This window comes from Dermacentor andersoni, chromosome 4 (genome assembly GCF_023375885.2).
Source record: "Dermacentor andersoni chromosome 4, qqDerAnde1_hic_scaffold, whole genome shotgun sequence".
In the NCBI taxonomy this organism is placed as follows: Eukaryota; Metazoa; Arthropoda; class Arachnida; order Ixodida; family Ixodidae; genus Dermacentor; species Dermacentor andersoni.
This window is the reverse complement of record NC_092817.1, coordinates 77,464,116-77,484,524: the sequence shown is the minus strand read 5'-3', so window position 1 is coordinate 77,484,524 and position 20,409 is coordinate 77,464,116. Positions and strand designations below refer to the sequence as shown.

The window sequence follows — 20,409 nt, the reverse complement described above, 5'->3', positions numbered from 1 at the left end:
AAGTTACAATCGAAGAATATGGCACAGGCGTGCCTTTTTTGTCCACTTGTGGAATAAACTTGCTTAATATTAGCGAATGCACTATTCCGGACTTGTGAACATTCTGACCTTTTGGCCGTCCCTGTTGAGTGTGAATTATTGGTTGGTGATTGTAGTTATGTTGGTACAGTGTAAAAAATATTTCGAATTAATAAATTTTAATGCTAACTTTACGATGCTGTTGTGCATGATAACTTTGTTGCTGGTTCATCTGTGACTCCCAATAAGAATAAAAATGCTTCTGAGATAAAACAGGTGCTGATGTATCTTGGCAGGAAACTGCGATATAGTGTAGAAGTGGCGGTCACGCTGTCACATTTTACTTTGTCGTGGTTCTGGGATCGAACCCATGACCAGTACGAATTTTTCTGAACTTTTTTGCACCCACAAGATTTTCATTCACTTTGGTCACACTTAAATTAGCACTTTGTAGCATTCTGTAATGGTCAAGTTGATAGCCATGTTTTAGCACAGATAAAAATTTCATGCCAACACTAGATAACTCTACATTTTTCTTTTTTCCACTGATGTTGTTTTTTCTGCATTACAATAGACAGTATTAGTTTCATTTGTTCTTTACTTAGCTACAAGCGCAAGTGTTGTTACACAGCTATATTAGAGAGTATCCGCTGCAGGAGCAGGGACATGGGAGAACAGAGGTGCAGGTGTGACTTGACCTGTTATTTTTTCGCTGCACGCACTGATGGAACTTGGGACAGAGCATAACTCTGTGGTCAACCCTTAATTTAACAAAAGCAGATTGCTGGAAATTTTTTATTTAATGAAGTGCTTCTGATGGCACATATTCCTAGGCCCTTATGCATTGAAAACCTCGGAAGCAACGAAAGCACGCTCAATGTCTCACTCAATTTAAGGAAGTATTGTGGGGAAATGTGAAGGGAAATGGGTATCATATGTTTCAGTTCAGGTGACGGATATCGTTGACCTTTAAGAAAATTTGCTGCTTCCATGAAAAAACACAGTATGCGTTTGCCGAGCTCACTGTCTGTGATAAGTGCATACGCAAGCAAAAAATTACATACTTTTTTTGCTGTTGAATAATGTCATCTGCATGTATGTTCAAACTGTTTTTGTTTTAATGAAGTTCTTGTTTTCATGAAATCATTCTCAGGTCTCATCGACTTTGTTAGATCATGCTTTACCTTTATAACAGTGCATTGCTTATGTGCATGGCATCATGTGTGAGCACGCTCCATAAAAAGGTTCCCTAATGTCTCTATTATGCTTTGGTCTTCTGCTCATTCTTGGCTATTGTCACCAGGAGAGCGTCAGCAGCAGTACACGTGGTTCCATCAGTGCAGCCTTCCGGCCCCAAAGCACAGAGCCCAGCAGCTTTCTTGACCATTCGGCCGCATCCTCACGCAAGAACTCCCTCTGTGCCCAGGATGGAAGGTGCAACAACCGTAGCTCGGTGAGCATCTTTTAACATATTTTGCATCAGGCGTCTTTGTCAGTCTTTCTTCTTTCTTTTTCTTTTTTTATTGGGCACTAGTGATTTGCGTTCGTAAGATTCATGCACTCGTGGAAAGTGTACGCCTACTTGTTTGCGTGCTAGAAATAGTGAAATGTGGAAATGTGAATGCATGCAGCAAACAGCAAACTGTCACTGCTCAAAATTTCCAAAAAATTTTTGTCACAGCAGAAATAAGTGTGGCAGTGCAGTCAAACCTTGATATAACGAAGTTCAGAGTGTCTACCAACCGGGAAAACCTGGAATTTTCAGGGATTTTTAGTAGTCTGGAAAAACTCGGGGAATTTGTGCTTCTATCAGGGAAAATTAGCTGTAATTTTATTAAAAGGGAACGAAAGTCGCGGTAATGCTGGCTCGAGTAACAGAGAAGAATCGTAAGACGCCGTGTCTTGGCTGTAGGAGTTGCCAGAGTACAGTCAACGAGCGATTTTCCTGACGGACGGCTATCGCAGCACGAATGCGTACCCCATAGGGTCAATGTATAAGAACGTCCGAAATTTCGGATACAAGAACCCTTCGCCGTCCGATTTTCCGGACTTCTTGCCTTGACCGCAGGTCCGAAATGGCATTAATAAAAGCATGAATAAAAGCCACAATCACCGCCATTTTGATAACCTCGTCGCGTCGAACCGGCACAGTCGCACGCAGATCCGCTGGCAGCCGTAGCCACCACCGCGGCAATGCTAGGCCTAGCTGCTTCGAAGTTCGGTATTAAGCTTCTTGCTGTTCTGTGCCGTGTTTTTCATTGAAATATTTCGCCGCTGTCAGCAATGGCACCGACACCTCCCTTATGGTCATCGCGATTGGCTTCGAAGTTCGGAAAGCACAATGCGTTGCATAATGCCGGTTTCTGAAAGTCAGCTTTGTCTCAGTACAGAAATGTTGCGCTGTGAAGCTTAACAAGTGTGGGAAGGGGCAACTGTCACGGGACACAGTATGTATTCCTTAATTAAGCACGCTTGCACCCGCCATTTCCCGTCACAGTATGAGTACCGATATGCCTAATAAGTGTACTGGCAAGCCTTCAGAGGTTTTTCGGACGTGCCTGTGGCGATTTGAGCCCTCAAGGGTTGTAAAAGACATCCATTAATTTTTTCCGACGCTTTCGCGGCCCCTAGCGAGTTCGAAAAATGGGACGCTGACTGTACAACTGTCCAAGGGGATGCTTCAAATAGTCCGTGTGGCGAATTCGCAGCCGAAGGAGAACAAGAAGACAAAGGACGTATACATTGAGAAATTAACGGGAAAGGAAGCATGCCGCCGCTTTTTTGAAGGAGCTTGCACTCTAAAAGCAAAGTGTTGGCTGACGCCGAGATGCAGGTGTTTGTCATCCAAGCAAAAAAAAAACTTTAAAACAGTGAAACGCAACACTGAGGTGTTGTGCGCGTGCTGAGAGTATGTCAGGATAGTTGAGGTTGACTTACCAGCTGTTGCGAGAGAATCTCACTTGTGATAAAGTTCGGGCCTCAAGCCAATTAGCTTGCTATCAGTTGTTAGAAATAGCTCATATTCGAAAATATTCTTTATGCATCTCTTTCTTATTCGTATTTGAGAACGTTCGACTCAATTTGCAATGGCGTACGTTTTACTATTTCCTTCGAAGATATTTTATTCGCTGTGCATTTTACATAACCCCTCCCTTTTGTTTTCTTTTTGGATAATATAAACACTACCCCTTACTATTCAAACGGGATTAAGTTGTTGTTTTTTATTTTTTATTATACTTACTAGAGAGTGACACCATTGGGTGACATGATGTAGGGAGCCCGTCTTGACATAAACAAAGTTCTCTGCACTCGGGGAACATTGCAAAGGCACTCAGGAAAACCTGGAAAACTCAGGGAATTTGGAAACGTCAACTTGGTAGACACCCTGGAAGTTGTACTTGAAGTAAAAAACTTCATTAAATCATGAATTTTGTTAATTCAGTGTTTTAATGTTTCAGCAGCAAAAACAATTTCAGAAATACCCAGAGCAACACTGTCGGTACGCACTTATAAACAAAGCACAAAAAGACAGGGCCATAATAGCATGGTTATGAGTGCCAGCACGTACGGTGCAGATCATGCCAAGAGCAATGCATCAATGTGGCTCACGGCATCCGAGATTTGCGTGTGTTGCATCGCGCGGTGCCGTAAATCTTGGACGCCATGGCTGACCACACATAGTGCCCACAGCCATCATCAGATGGCATCCACAAGTTGTAAACGAAATTGTAACAGTACAGTAATCCCTTGTTATAACAAAGTAAATGGGACAGCGAAAAATTCGTTATAAGCGGTAATTCTATATAGGCGACCACTCGAGAAAAGCTAAAGCAGCCGAGCTTTAATTGTGCCACAACTGCGAGGAAGTTAAAATGCAATGTATTCAGTGAAGCAAAACTTTATTCAGGTGCAAAAAAGGCAGTGAGCTTTGGCTGTTTCAAGTTCTTCTGGTTGCGGGCAACCCCTGCTCTAATTTGAACAAGCATTGCGCGAGGCCATGGTCGCCGCGCATTCTACCTTATTTCAAAGAAAGCGTAGATACTTCTGCATCTGCACCATAGTTGGCACTTCACGTGGCGCTTCGCCTGCTGGCTCTTCGTCCGCCAGCTCTTACTCTGCCAGCTCTTTCTCCTCGTTGGGGCCACCAACAGTGCCAATTAGTATCTCCACATCCGTCACTGGGGCAACCATGGGAGCAGCAACATCAGCCAACGCGAACGTCTCGAAGTTGCCTTCTACCTCTTGGCCAGCAATTTTATGCACAGCCTCGTACAGATCGCTGCAAGTCTGGTCATCGTCAGGGTCGTCAGGGTCGCTGACGACGGCGTGGGAAAAGCCGGTGTGTGCAAAGCAGTTGGCGACCTTCAAAGGTGCGAGTTCGTTTCACGAAAAGTTCAGCAAATGGATCGCACCAAACAAATCAATGTTGTACCTCTTGCTGGCGTCATACGCCGTGAGCCTGCGCTGCAAAAGAGCCTTGCGGTACAGCTTCCGGGTATTCTCAATGGTGATGGAAGATCCATTGATTGCAGTACCACAGTTGTGTTTGCAGGCAAAAATTCCACAGCAATCGCCTTGAGGTTGTCTATCTTCCTGTGGTTCAGACAATTGTCAGTTATGAAAAGCACTTGCCGATTCTTTGCGTCGAACCACCTTTTCACATGGTCTTCAAAAATTGCAGCTGTCATCCATGTCCGCCTGTTACTTCTGTAGATGCATTCCTTGGGAATAGTTGCATTTTGGAGCACCACGGCTTCTCCGCCTTCCCCACTATCAACAAGGGAACCTTGTCCTCGCCTGTTGCATTGGCAACCAAACAGCACCGTGACACGCTCCCTGCTCTGTTTTCTTCCAGAGGAGGATCCGCCAGTAGTAGTGAACATGCGATTTGGTAGCATCTTGTAGAAAAATGCAGCCTCATCTGGATTGCAGATGTCTTTGTCTTCATACTTTTCAAGTAGAGCTTGGAGTCGATGTTGGCACCATACGTCTACAGTGTCACAGTTCATGGCTGCACTTTCGCTAACAATTGACTTCGAAGTCACGCCATGTCGTTTCTTGAACTGCTCAAGCCAGCCATTGCTGCACTTGAAATCTTTATGACCCATTTAGAGGATGAGAGCTTCGGCTTTTGCAGTAAGTGCAGGTTCATGTATGGGGAGATTTGCACTCCTGGCGTTCTTCAGCCACTGTAGAAGTGCACCTTCCACTTGGGCTATTTCGAACCACGATTCCTCTTTCTCTTCATCGAGAAGCTCTTTGATTTCAAAGCCATCCAGCACAGCTTCCTTGTTTTTCAATACAGTTGATAAAATAGACTGCAGCATGCCGAATTCCTTCGCGATGTAAGTTTTCTGTTGGCCGCCTTCTTCCACTTCCTTTATCAGCAGAACTTTCTGCTCCAAAGTTAGACGCTTTCGCCCGGATACTGACAGAGCCATTTATCACTGTAGACCACAAAAGCACATGCAAGGAATGACTAACGAAGCACTTTCAATAACACTCAGGCACATGGCCTGCAGCATGGATAGAAACGGACGCACCGTTGGCACCAAAGTGACTGAATGTGGCAGGTGACGCAGAAGGCAGAAGCTTCAAAATGTCAGCAGGGCATTTCGCTTTCCTCGTCAGTGCGTACTGGTGATGGCAATGGTTGCAATGGCGGGCTTGGCATCGGCTTCACATGTTGTGGAAGAAAGGCGATCAAAGTTGTGGAGACCAAGAAGTAGGAACCGCGGAAGGGCACTTGTTGGTGGAAGATTGTGCTCTGGAGACCAGGCCAGGAGAGGGCAGCTTTGGAGGAGCAGCGATGTCTAAACTGGCAGTGAGGAGGCGAGGAGTTGACATGAAGGCGAGTGAGAGGAGTGACTGGCGTCCTAGCAGCTTGCAGTCTGGAGAGCGAATGAGGAGGGGAAGGCAGTGGGCCGCTTTTATAAGGGTGTGGGGGGGGGGGGGGGTGCAGAGGTCACAGAAGACTACAAGAGTATCGCGCTGGAAAACGCTGCAAATGCCGTGGCTCGAGTCTGAGGTTGTGTTTGTTGCGCTCAAAAAACTATTAGCCGCTCGTGAAAACTGAACAGTTTTGCAGTAGGTGCTTTGCATGATCACTGGGCAATTTTTTCCCGAGGTGTGCAGCCGTGAAGTTTGCAAAACGAGAGTTTTTTGGCGCACTGTTGTTGACGACACTGTGCTAATTGTACAGTTCAAGTGTCGCTGTTCGCACACCATCGCGTCCGTGCCATTCACAAATGTCTAGGAACAAAATTCAGTGACCCTACCACACATTCAGACCGTTTGTCTAAAGTCGGATGGCGCGAATCAAGCATGATCGGCTTGAGAAAATCGCCGGGAAAACACCAGCTTGCATTGACCTGCCATGTTGACAGCCTGACTCGCCGCTGGTGATGCTCTTATTTTTCGTGTTTTTGGCAAGTTATTGGTCGATTTGCACCGTGAAAAGTGAAACAAAGCTAGGGGCAGTGTTTTATTGCAATGCAGGCCGATTATGGCGAGCGGCAAGCAAATTTGTAGACCGGCTTCCTTAAAGTCGTCTTGCTGATTTTTTAACGTAGCTCCTTGCTTTGAACATGGCACCTGTAATCATAGGGGCACTTCTTTTGTGCTTTTCAGTACGTTTCAGCGCCAGAAGTGCTCTTTAGAGCAGTAAAACTTTGCTCATTGAGCGCACCCAATGGAATGCTACGGCACAAGTCTGCCCGTGGTCTTTTGGCCACTTTTCGGCATGCAAGAGACCACGGTTTCCGGGCATCGCAAAGCATCAGAAAAACTTTATTTTCATGTGGATTCTATCACTGGGGACACCAGCGATGCGATTGCGACAGAGATTAGCGGTTCAGGCGTGCTGCATTATTGAATTTGACAGCTTCCGTTTGCTCCACAGTAAACAGCTGGGAGCACTCTGCGCTCACTTGGTACCTGTTACTAGGCAGTCGTGGGTCATGGGTTTGATACTTTTGTGGCCTGTTCTGGGCCTGCATGAGACTAGTTCGTCAGCGGTATTGATTTGACACTGCATGCGTAAGAAGGTCGCCGCCGCTTGGCAGCGGGGTGCCTTCGCTCGCCACTTTGCTCTAGGCCAGTTAAGCTCTTCGTGCGCTTTGAGTAATCTGGCTTAAAATGCATGTGTTTGGGTCGGGACCAGAAGAAATTTCGTATAAAGCAATATTTCGAGTAAGGCGATTTTGTTATAATGAGGGATTACTGTATACGAGTATTCGTCCTGAGCAAAAAGGAAGTTACATTTTTACAAGAAGGGCATTAATGGCGATAACAAAGAGTCATTTACACAAAGTAAAGTTCGTAGTTTTATCAGTGTGTTGTGCTCAGGCAAACATGAACAGATCCCACTCTATGACTACAAACTCACTGTCACAATGCGAGCAAAGGCTTCGCACCATGTCTCGGAAACTTGAGATTATGCCACCGCCAACACTGGATGCACGGGAACATAATGCGCATTAAAGCACCAACCATATCAGCTCGACCTTTGCAACTGCCGCAGATTACCTCCAAGATACTGTGTGTGGCCTGCATGCGAGGAGATAGGTGCATGTTCCTGCCCACTCTAGCACGCGTGTGGTCACACTACCACGCATTCACTCCCTGCTCATCCCCCCCTTGCGCAGAAGGATTCTTCAGCTCTCATGTTTCTCAAGCACTGTGAGCTACCATGTGCCCCGCACCTCCGCAAGTTGTTTACTAACAGGACAAATGGCACAGAGGTGTTTCCTACCTTTGAGGTCTTTTTTGCTGCTCAAAATTTTAATGCGGAAGGACGCTTGAAATAACTTGCGCTTCTGCCAACTATATTTTTTTTTTTTTTTGACAGATTTACTAGCTATACAGGCTCCAAGTACATGACTGAAATGGCTGAACACTTCGTTAATTCGGAACTGCGGCACAAAATTACTTAATTAAATAACAAAGAAAAAGACATGGTTTTGAATGCATCTAAGATCGGGAAACGAAAATAGTTTGTTACATTGTGAATTTTTATAAATTGAGGTTTATTATATCGATGGTTTACCCTACTACACTGCAGTGCAGTGCTTATAATTTGCTGGGTCACAACAGTGTAGCACTTGGTTGCTGTTCAAGGTCAGTTGGCTTCCCATAAATGCTGTGTGTTATCATTTAATTTTGTAGGACAATACACCATTTGGAAGTGGTGAACACTTGAACAGACACCCAGGAGACTCATTGAGAGCAGATGACATCACAACGTCTTCATCTGGTGAGCATGGCAATTTTACAAGTAATTACATTGTTCTGGCAGTTTTTACTGGACAGGAGAAGCTAGGTACCACAGGTCCTGCTGTTGTCATAATGTTGGGATAGGGGAAGCTAGATACCACAGTCATAAGAATACAGATATAATTTTTTATCAAGCCATCATGTAATGAAGAGGACCTCCATGCAGAATTGTCATGAAGAATTTTATAGCTGGTGAACTTAATTGCCATATGTCTGCCATTTACCAGGCTTCCGCAAGCCTAATTTCTTAGGTGAAATTGATTGTGAATTTGTATTAGTGGCAATGTGGGGTTGACCTGTTTAACACAGGCCACATGCATTCTTCCAAAGCTGCACACTCCCACAAGACATGCTTTGCTTCGGCAGCAGATCTGCAGCCGTGTTTTGCAAGGATCAGTCTCCCGCTGTCATTTGCCGATCGGTGTATTCGGTTTTCGCAAGCATATCTGTGTATTTTTGGCTGCCAACTCTTTGTGTTAGCTGAAAAAATTAGAAACTGGGTCGATTATGCATGGCTGAAACAGTGCAAAAGGTGAATTCACTTTTTTTTGCACAGACAACTGATCGGACTTTCTCTTTAACCTTTGCACACTGAGCCTGCATGCCAGAATAGAAGTTTACCATCCCCAATTCGCCACTGTATGAGTATGGCACTGCTAAAGTATTTGTTCACTGAAAAGGAAAAAAATTCAGATCGAAGTATTTTTTGTACCTGGTCATTTCCTTAATGTGCTCTTCTTCGTCTTGCAGACATTTATGGGAATAACAGCCCTGTGGATGCTTCTCCACAGAGAGATGACAGAGGCTCTTTCGATCGCAGTTCTCTTGTGGATCATCGTTTCAGTGAGTCTGCATAACACCTCTGCTTTTCTTTTGCACAAAACTTCATTGTGTAAAGAAATAGTAAAGCAGAAACCTGGTGCACCATTTATTTGTCTGTAACACCTGACTAATATTCTGGGCTAATCAGTAATTTATAATGTAGTGACTGCCTTGTGCTTCACTGGGCATCAGGTTTTCTAGGGCTATTGGTTTCAGGCTTACCACATTGGTTTCTCAAATATTAATCTGGGTTCAAGTGCAGATTTTTTTTTAAGGAAAGAGGGAGGGTGTATGTGAGTTGTGTGGCCGAGTACAAAGATGTCGGGAGTCCTATTTTGAAGCTTTTCTGTTTCGTCTGACATGCTTATGGTGTGCTGTTGAGAAAACGAAATTGGCTCCGGTCTTTTTCGATTCAGGCCTGACTGACATGTCTCAGCACGCACCACCACTGCCCTACCAACAGCAGCCACCACCGCAGATGAATGTCATCCCTTCCACTGGCAGCATCGACCATTCAAATGAGCCATCAGACATGTTCCGGGGGCTACTCAATGCCAAGAAGCTCGTCCTCTCAAAATTGACGAGCATCGACTCGGAGGTACGACAAATGAATGCAACCCGCAATGCTTTTCTCTCGCCTTTCTCTGCCATCTTGGCCTTTCATTTTTCCGTATGGTCTGTCTGTTGTGTCCTTTTCCTGCTACTTGTCAGCCATGTGGTGAGGTGTGCATGCTTATCTTTAGCACTGAGCTTGTTCTCTGGGTCTGGAGTTGAGAGCTGCCAGGCTTCTTTTGAAACAACAAACTTCAAGCGACAAGCTGTGGTTCTTCAGAAACTTTCATTTTCTTTACCTACTGGCCTATCCTACTGAAGTATTGTGTGTTTGGACAGTCAAGGAAGATGTGAAATTGTCGCTCTTTACTCACAATCTATCTGACTCTGGTACAAAAAACTAGAATGCACACTATTAAAGGGATTCTGAACCAACCCTTGGGCTTGGTGAAAAAAATTCACTGACGATTATGATACTCGGACAGACACCCGCTTCGAACGCTTGTTTTACTGCTCCGAAAAGCAATTTTGCCTGCTCCGAAAGCGCCATTTTACTGCTCCGAAAGGCATTTTTGCCTGCTACGAAAGCCAGTTTTACTGCTCCGAAAAGCATTTTTGCCTGCTCCGAAAGATGCTCCGAAATGGCCAAGGCCAGTATCATCACTGTACTCCTTAATGCAAAATTTGAGCGCCGCTCTATATGTGTTTTCATTTCGCAATATGTTGGCTGGCGTGGACAATCGGTCCCATGCAGCACATTGCAAACAGAGCAAAGTGAGGCGCCACTGCCTCGCTAATCTGGAGATAGTGAGAGCCAGCGCATGGGGCCAGTGCGTGGGTGACGCGTAGGCACGATTCACAGAAGCTGCCGCCGACAAGCCTCCCAGACAACTCGTTACTAGGGTGCCATCTCATAGCCACCATCGCCGCACTACACTTTTCACACTTTTGCCATACCCTTCTTCGCTTTCTGCCTCATGGTTCCGCTGCACCCTCCTGTCCGCTTTCCTCCCTCATGTCTCCTCCTCTCTTTGAGCACTTTTTTGTCTCCCGCTGTGCACCACATTTGCTCTTGTCTTTCTCTGCGCTTGTTCTCTCAGTTACACCGGGAATGCCAATGTTCACCGCAGGCACGGCTGCCTAAAAGCTGCGCTCTAAGAAACAGTCCACAGATAACATACGCTGCTGTGAACATCCCAGCCAAATTTTGCAGCCATGCGCGGTGTACGGAGTTTGCAAGCGGAGCACGAAATCACCTTTTTTTCAAACATTCTCTTTTCAAACGAGGCCATCTCCTCACCGGTTTTGCATCTCCTCACTGGTGTGTTGCATTTGTTGTCATATGCAAGACTCGCATAGACGGCTGCTCTTGGCTGATACAGTAAAACCTCATTAATTTGGCTCTTGTTAATTCAGGAAATTGGATAATTCAACACGTTCTTTGGCCCTGGCAGGCGCACGGATTATTTAATGGAATCAAACTCCTTAATTTGGACATGTTTGGCAGCACATCATTTGATTCGGACAACTCTCGGAGGTGAACAAGCGCAGAGCACTGCAAATGTGCAACAAGAAAGAGCAAGAATGGCCCTAGCATCCAACTGAAATGAAGCAGCAGAGTCCACATAGCCGTAGTCATCAGCAGAAATAGTATGTGAACGATAGGAACCCCGGAACGCTTCATGCCTATTTGTGCCTTTGTAGCTTTTATTCTTGCGGTTACTGTTGCTCATAACACTGCATCAGCCGCAAGCCTTCATAACTGCATAGTTACCATTTATGATCTCATAGGTAGCGACCACAGTTTTGTCTGCAGTGTTTGCGACAAACAGTAGTTTCATTTTGACTCAGTGCAACGCCTGCGCTCGCAATGTCACAAACATGGCGGTAGCTGTCAAGGATGAAAAGTGTCGGTTACATGACAATGTAAGGGTGTTTAATTCACTGCACTTCTTCTGTCCGTTACTGCATATATTTATTGACACAGTTTAATAAACAGGATGAAGTAAGCGAAAAATTGCGTTTCGAATTTCAGTAAGAATGATATAAGTTCTGAAAGAAGCCGACTATCGTGTGCTCATGCTCGGCCGCGGCCACCTACAGCCGAGCATGAAGAATATAAGCTTTGGCCACACTGTAGCCATTAGGTCTCACTAGTATTGAATAGTTTTGAAAGTTTAACTAGTATCGAACCTTGCGAAACTTAAGGTCAGACCACACGTACACTTGCCAGTGTGCGCTCACTCCTGGTTGCTCCTGGCAGGTGCCTTGGCAGACATCACTTCGTATTGAGCTTTTGACAGTGCTTCAAGATGTGCAATTTGGATGTGGCTACTATCCATCACTCAAACTGGTGCAGGACAAAGCTGATCCACACCACGTAGCACAGCCAGACTGAAGTGCACGAATGCAAGTGCGCACCTCAGTCCTGTTGTGCACACAGTAAACATTGCACACAGTAGCATGTACCTACATCTGCTACGTGGTGTAGATACTGAGGCCCCCACGGAGTGTCGCAACAAGCCCACTCGCTTTGAGGCCCCTCTATACCAAGCCCTCACTGAGCTTTCTGAAGACAACCGCATGTTCTGAGTGGTCTCTGTAGACGACATGACTCCAGGCGCATAATGAACCGGCCCGAGTGCCAACATCCGACTGGAACAGGTCTTCTGCTTCCCAAGTTGTACACTTTAGAGGTGTGTCACCATCATGGTTGAAGCTTGTTACATTAAGAATCCTTTCAACGCTAGTCTGCAGTGTGGCATCCATTGCTTGCCCGTTGTCAGTGCTGACGACTGACTCACAAGAGCGAACGTAAAGACGACATTTTGTTCAGCCCTCGGAAATTGTGTAGTTACCGTAGAGATAAGTGTGAAAGGAAATATGCTGCTTGGCACCAGGTGTGAGAAAGCAGAGCCGAGCATAACTATCTTGTACACTGTAGCACAGCAAATTGATGCGACACCGTGAACTCAGCTGCAAATTGAGGGATAGCCTTCGAGTTTGGTGCATTGTAGACGCTGAAATATATATAGGTGCCTGACCTAATATTTTGGCCAGAAAATGTGAAAAATGTGACATTGACTTGTTGCCCATAATCATAGAAAAAGGCAGTGTTGCATTTCAGAAATGATGTGCTGTTGTTAAGTTCTGTTGAGGACAGATCCCATTGATGTTGAGTTCTAGTAAGTCCACTATATCACTAACTTTTCCTGATTTCAACTTCATCTGCATCAATATAGACAGTGCAGCTACATGCTGATAGGTCACCACAAATGCCTCTCTAGATGTCTTGCATCTTCAGTAGACGCTGCTCATCAGTTACGTGCCTCCTATAGGGCAGATCGTGCTGACTCCTCCGCACCCTTGAAGATACTTGGGGATAGCACCCTAAGAAATATTGTTGTAGCGTAAAGGCTTGTCCTGACTTCTTGTCCGAAATTTGATGCTGGAGAATGATGGACATGATTTGATTTCACTTAGTTTACCTTGTACAATGCAGCAAGTAGGTACTTTGCCAAATCCAGTGAAAGCTTTTTTTCTGGCAACATGTTATTGGCACCTTTTGCATGTCTTATTCATTGTCACAGCTTCTTGTACCTAAGTGGTATTTCCTAACTTGGCACACATGCCTTGTGAGCAGAGCATGCTTATTTCCAGACTTTTTGCTTCTTTTTTTCCCCTCTACATTTGGAGGTGCCTTTTGCACTGTTATCACTGTGGCTTTTGGTGCTGTGAAAAGTTGGTGCAACACTGTCTTTGTAACCACCCAGTGATCTCTTTTACACATGATCACACCAAGGCTTACTTTTCTTGCATGGTCTTTGTCTTGTGGCACCTCATCTTTGTCTCTACCTTTGTTTCTGACTTGAGAAAGAGGGAGAGAGCGAAAAAAACTTTTGTTATGTCATGCACACGTTTTGGAAAAAGCACCTCTTTTTCACCGCAGCTTGCCTGCACACTATGTGATAATTTAATAAATTATTGGCACCTCAATTAAGATGCTGGACATTGAATATCTGTGAGGTACTCAAGTAAGCTTTTTTTTTACTTATATTGTTGTACTTTCCCATAGTAAACATGTAATAAACTCTGTTCTGAGAGTAGTACCTGTAGAAAATATTTTGGGTGTTGGATGCATGGAGTACTGGTACAGTTTTGACTGCATTATTTGCTCTGATGGTTAGGATCTCGTGACTCTGTTAGAAAAATCCAGTCACCTAACGTTCACATATGTGAAACATGCATATTATCACACTAAAGCATCAATGCATCCAATTATACTAATGGTGTGCCATTTTGGCTTTCTTGTACATGTAGAATAAGCATTGCTGTGGAACACAAATTGCTCCAAAATTCCAACTTCTCATTTTTGTTTGATGTTATCACTCTTGATTCTTTTATTGGGCGCAATATTTGTACAGTTAGTTGAACCTTGTTTAACAAAACAGGATATAATGATAGTGTCACATTGTGGCAACAGTAGACATATAAAAAAAATGTGCATGTGCCAATGTAATCGATATAACAAAATGAAATTACTCTTCAAATCCCCATAGAAATACATAATCTATCACCTTGTTTTAATGAAGTTAAACTTCCTCACACAATAATATTAATGGGCTATTTCTTTCAATGCAAAAAGTAATGCATAAAGTAACATCGTTGGAGGCCTTTATTTTAGCAGCAGGGAAGCCACAACTAGCATTGCAGAGTGTGTTCCAGCACTGCAAGTGTTACGTTGGGACAGTAGACCAGCATTTTTGGGCTACGTTGTGAACACCTGTACAGTGAGGCCTCAATTAACCATTCCTTCTTTATGTGTTTGCACTTATTTTGCCAACGATTAACATGGGCCAAGAAAACATAGCTACAAACAATGCTTTATAAAATGATAGGTTGCACTGTGTTAGATCAGTATAGACCAGCATCGTACAACATTCTGTAGCTACCACTGCAAACCTGAGTTTAGGTACTGGCATAGGAGTGAGGCTCTGGCCTTGCGATTGCATCAAGGTGATAGTAGATGATGAAGCAAACAAAGGGAGTCAGGCATTGTCCCGTGAGAGTCCAATGCACTGTCGCGTGCTTAGTAAGCCTCCAAAGGACAAACACGCTACTTCAATCCCCTGTAAGGTGTGCTTTTTCTCAAGAGGACTTGTAGAGGGTTTAGTTGGTGCATACTTGACATTATTAAAGAGAGCAAAAAACACGCGCCATGAAAGAGAAGGGGGTGGACACAGGACAAGTGCTATTCTCATCTGTTTATTTCACAATATTGTCATGTAATATACATATAGGTACACATGATATGCGCATGCACAGATGTGTTAATGAGAACAAGAAAAAGGAAAAGTTTGACTATGTGCTACAGTCAGACCCACATATAATGATCCCAGATATAATGTTCTATGGGTTATAACGAACATATTTCAGTGCATTTACAATTTTCCAACCCTGCGTAATGAAACTGCACCCAGATATGACGGATGTTTTCCACGGGGCCTTACTGTTACAACAAACACTTCAAAACCAGTTGTGGTAAAAGGAAGGAGTACACAAAGTTCTGAAGCACGGAATTGTGACCAAAGTGGGCGCATGACAGCATGCCCCCTGCTCCAGTCCAACAGCGACGGAGATACGACCATCAAGCTGGGCGAGCACCGCATGCAGATTTCAGTAGCCACGAGGAAAGTAGCTCGCTTTCAACTCTTTCAGCTATGCTAGAGTAACCATGCTTTCAAGGCATGTCTCAAGCATGCTTCAGGGTGAGGCACAATGGCAGCACTTTAGTTTCTGCGCAGTTCTCCATGTTGTTCCATGTGCAATATCGAGAGGTCGGGATAGCGGCACTCTTCATTAGATTCGGTGGGCATTACTACGCCGTTAGCGGGAGATCGCGGTTCATCAATGCTTTGTTTACGTTGTTGCTGCTAAACATAGTAATAGCGTTCTACCTTTCAAACTTCATACTTTTTTGAGTGACACAGAAAATGTGAAAGTTCGCACCTCTCCATGCATGTGGCTGACGCTGAAGCCGTAATGGCAAGACCTCTGCAAAATGCTGGCATGCCGCAGCAGTTTCCACTTCCAGCCCACTAGAATGCTTTGCTATCATATTCAGAATCTACGCGTGTCCCGCTGATAGTAAAATATATAACAAGCTCTCAAGGAAAATATTGCATCAGCTGCGCTCATAGTTTTGAAATGACAGGTGATCAAAACTGGCCAGGCACCATTTTGAAAGAGCTATGATGCTGCATTTTGTTGTTTAGATGACATTACGGGAACATTCTTCTAGATGTGATGAAGTGCCGGGAACAATAAGTAAGCTACTAAAGGTACGATTTTAGGACCCAAATGGTGTCAAATCGTAACTACCGTCGCTAGCTTAAGTGTCCTTCATTTTTTCTTGTTTTGAAGGGTGAGCCCACATATAATGAACTAGTGATACAATGATCACTTTTCACGGAACCATTGAGTTCATTATAAACGGGTTTGAATGTGTATGTCTTGAGGAATCTGATTTCTTTTGTGCACAAATAAACAGAAGGCTCATTTACGCAGCCCTCTCCTCTTTTGAGCCTTCTGTTTCTTTGTACTTGAAAGAAATCAGATTCCTCAAGATGCGTATCACACAGTCAAACATTTCATTTTTTCTGTTTTCGTTCATGCATCTGTGTGTTTGCGTATCATGTATAAAGGTTTCATGGTGACATTGTGAAATATTTCAAACAATTAAGAACAGTGCTTGTCTCATGTCCACCCCCTTTTCTTTCAAGCTACATTTGTCTTTTAAGCATTAGTAATGTCAAATGTGCTTTTCCTCAGTGTGTGTGCCATGTTGGTGCTGCTTTGACTGACTGCACTTGCTTCTTGAGTGGGGAGATATGCTTCTGAGACACTGCTGAGCTTGTCTGCATGGCTTTCTGCTTAGGATTTTCCAGCATTTCCATTCTTGTAACAAGACAGATGGTTCTTCATTTCTTTCTAAATTGTATAAAGAACAACCAGCGGTAGCTAAAGAAGTGTGAAGTTGATGGTATCAGCAAACATGGAAATTTGTCATTGGTACATGTGTTCCATCTCCCTACTTCACCTTGTGCTTCATTCTGAGTGCCTTTTCAAAGTTGAACGAGTGCCACGTGAAGTGCTTCGTGTTCCCACTGAAATACATTGAGTGGCTGCATTCAGGAGTGCCTCATGTACGATATGCAGATCACTTAAAAAATGGCCCATGTGATGCAATCAGGAGCTTTTGAATGCCCATAAATTTCATGTTGGCATTGTGTGAGCTGTAGCTGTCATACCTTACATCGCTGTGCGCATGCTAAATGGCCAGCCTCCACTTTTGGATGACTGCACACAATGTGCAGAGAGCTACTGCTGAAAACTTCACAATCTTCATTTAGTGGATGCAATGATCTTTAGTGTGCAATCTGTTGTCACCTAAGAAATAATCAGGAACCACTGAAGGCCTCAGGTACCATGCATTAAAGTATTCTTGTAAATCTGTCAATATGACACTTACTTTGCAGTCTCCTTGTAATCCTAATAATATCAGGGTCCAAAAAGTTTCACATACTCTCATCACGTGAGGTTGGGTGCCGTATCTGTAACTGGTCATTGTGGGTGATGTGGACCACATACATATGTGATGTTTTCAAGCATAATCTTCTTCAAGTACTATAATCAGGGCTCCACTGTATTTGTTCACCTCTAGTTATGTCTCAGGAGTCAATCTGCAGAGCATGCTCTGCAGTCAAACTGATGCGAACTTAACCATCTGATGGCAGCCACTTCATCATTACGACTAAGGGTCTGCGAATATTCGAAACTTTCAAGTAATGAATAGAAGTTTGTCCAATTCAACCTGGTATTTGGATAGTATAGTCACCATTTGTATGTGGAGATAATTTTCGAATAGTCTTTTTAATGTTTTAAAGCATCAACTGTGCACAATCAGACATAAAATAAGAGTTAAAGTGCAATAAATTTCATTCCTGCGACTGTAGTAGACATAAAATGAGAAGTTACATATGCTTAGAGCGCGCTATACATCTGTCGGGGAACCAGACTTTTCTGGCCATACCACTATCATTCACGTTCACCAAAGGGCCCTGAGTATGCGAAACTGCTTATTTGCTTCTCATGCATCATTTGTGCTTCTAATTTGCAGCATAAGCACAGAAGCTTGCTAACATTGTGAATATACAAGGCTGTGAACATAGTTTTGTATTATTTGTTAAAACAGGTGTTCATTGTTCAAAAGGTATTCAGTTTGATTCACTTCTGGCACTATTCAATTCATATTCAATTTGATCTCAAAAATTACTGTTAACTTTCTAAACCTTATTGAAAAAAAGCCTTGAACAAGCATGAGTGACAGGATTCTGAAAGCCACTGTCATGGCACATTTGTTATTTTGTAGCTTTGCTATTTAAATTGTAAGCAGTGATGGCATGGTCATCATCCATTTCATGCTGGATAAGCCTGTTTTCATCATATCATTCAAGCTAAGCTGTATTGTGTTTAGTCACTTCTTGGGAGGGAGACTGCCTGGCAGATGGCTTCTCTTCCATGGTGGCATAGTTTGTTTGCACCTTGAGTGAAATTGTTATGATGTTCATGGCAGGAGGTGTCCCTTTCCCCTAATCTCAACGAACACTATGATATTTTTAATGTTCACATTCTCACCACAGTACAAGTTGATTTTTGGAAAGACCAAAAAATCTAGGAATTCACTATACAGAAAATTTGATGAACTGCCTGAAATATGCAAAATGGTGGGAGCAATTTGGTTTCATATGCACAAATTCTTTTTCTTGAGAAACAAAATTTTATGCTTACTGCATGCAGTGATATTGTTGTTCTGCTGTTAGTTCTGGGTGCAGGCACATAATAATGGCTTAGGCTAAAATAATCTCTCTTGAAATGTCCCTTACAGGGAATAACCTAGGCATGGATTCTTTGATCTCCACCTCAGCAATTAAGAGAACAGTCACGGTTAGAGACATTTTTTAAGTCAATTCATGTTCAGTGGCCATGATGATAGAGCATTTGCATTACACTGAGATAAAGCCCTGAATTTCTCAAGTTGAGCTGTAGCAGGTTCAAATCCGTCCCAGTGACGTGGGAGATATATTCTGGAGGAGCATTGTGTTTTCTTAGGCTCTGTGTATTTCACCTGTTCTTACTGTACGCGGGAGCAAATGTATTCAGCTGGGCTGGTAACTTCTGCCTGCTGTCGTTGGGCTTCCCGTCTTCATGCTTCCTATCTGGCACTTGTGTGGTGATGGGTAGAGTGAGCCCTAGTCGTAGCACATAATGTGAAACAAGCGCCCGCTCCTGTGTCTGGGGTGGCCCTGCATAGGTGTCGGACGCCGGCACAAGCCAGGGCTCGGATTTGACGGTGCCCAGCGGCAATGTCAGCGATACAGGCAGCGTGACCATGAACCCTGCCTTCTTTCGCCAGTCGCGTGGTGGAAGCAACGCCTCCTTTCGTTCGACCGTCTCTGACAGTGAGGTGGAAGCAGGCGGCGTGAGTACCAAGCATCCTCTGCTGCTTCCTCGTAGTGGTAGTTGGCCTAATGGGCATGTGGCTGCCTGGGTATAGACAGTTTGTGCATATCTTTCTAAATCTCAAGTGTGACCAGATGTGTACTTACAGTTGTTTCAATACTTTCTATTCTTTTCTTTTTTTTATGTTTGTAGTTCGAGGGCATCAAAAAATAGCAGATTTGGGCAAAATCCGTAACGTTATACTTTTGCTTTTTTATTATTACAAAGTAGGCAAGGTGTACAGCTAACACTGTAGTAAGCAATTAAATATTGTAATGCATACTCTTAGCATGCCTCTAGTGTTGCAAAACTTCTAAAGATAGAACAAAATTGGCAGAACTGGTCACCAATCCCTGTGGAAATTGAGCTGATCATCATAAGCTGTTGATGACTTAATTTTTCACTTGATACATGTCACGTTTGTCCACTATAAGAACATCTCGCATATATTTCAACCTTCTTAGAGGGGTGCTAGTTGTGTTTGCATTTGGGAAATTATCGGACCCCTGCAAAGAGGGCAGTACTTACTGGAGCATTGAAGGATGAGAATGAGTACTTGAGCCTTATCGTTGTTATTAGTGAATAAATGCTTCTTCTACACTATGCTGTCTAGTCTCAAGCTACTTTTAATGATGGAAACAATATAACATGAAACCTCTCTTATCAATGTTTACAGCTTGTACATTGCTTTAAAGGGTCCCTCACCAGCTTCAGGCATTGCAAACAGACATGTGCAGCACTTAGGTCCCAGAAGTGCCACTCACACCGCCAGCAAGACAAAGTCATGTGCTTGTTGCCTGAAACACACAGACAGCCAGCAACAGTGCAAACAACTTGGGGATTTCCGTGAGACAATGTGTGTGTAGCAATGCTTCAGCAAATGTGCCACACAGCAAGAAGGGAGCAAAAAAAATGCAGTATGGTGTGGGAGTTGGGACAAGAGAAAAGGAAGTGACCCTCAGTTTTGATATGAAAGGAAGCTGGAAAGGAATGTTTCTTGCACATTCTAGTCTAGGTAATAGGAAAGAGCCTCTTCTGTGGGGAGGGTAGATTACCTGCGTGCCTCCTTGCAACCCATAATTTCATTTGTTTTTATCTCGGCCATCACTGAACCCTTTTCGAAAAATTTTATAGGAAAATGATTCCTCGGTTGCGCTTGACAAGTTTTACTGTATAACCAAA

The 20,409-nt window shown here is 43.8% G+C and overlaps 1 protein-coding gene across 7 annotated transcripts in view; it reads left to right on the top strand.

The window, feature by feature from the left end:
• Window positions 1–20,409, top strand: part of Rab3-GEF (Rab3 GDP-GTP exchange factor) — a 124,127-nt gene that overhangs the window by 57,773 nt on the left and 45,945 nt on the right. For 6 of the 7 annotated variants that reach the window (XM_055073939.1, XM_055073942.1, XM_055073938.1 and 3 more), the window contains 5 exons: window positions 1,322–1,471; window positions 8,185–8,272; window positions 9,043–9,135; window positions 9,531–9,712; window positions 19,040–19,207. In XM_055073939.1, the coding sequence (XP_054929914.1) occupies window positions 1,322–1,471; window positions 8,185–8,272; window positions 9,043–9,135; window positions 9,531–9,712; window positions 19,040–19,207 (681 nt within the window). The remainder of the gene's footprint in view (window positions 1–1,321; window positions 1,472–8,184; window positions 8,273–9,042; window positions 9,136–9,530; window positions 9,713–19,039; window positions 19,208–20,409) is intronic. The other variant, XM_050183254.3, reaches the window with a different exon arrangement.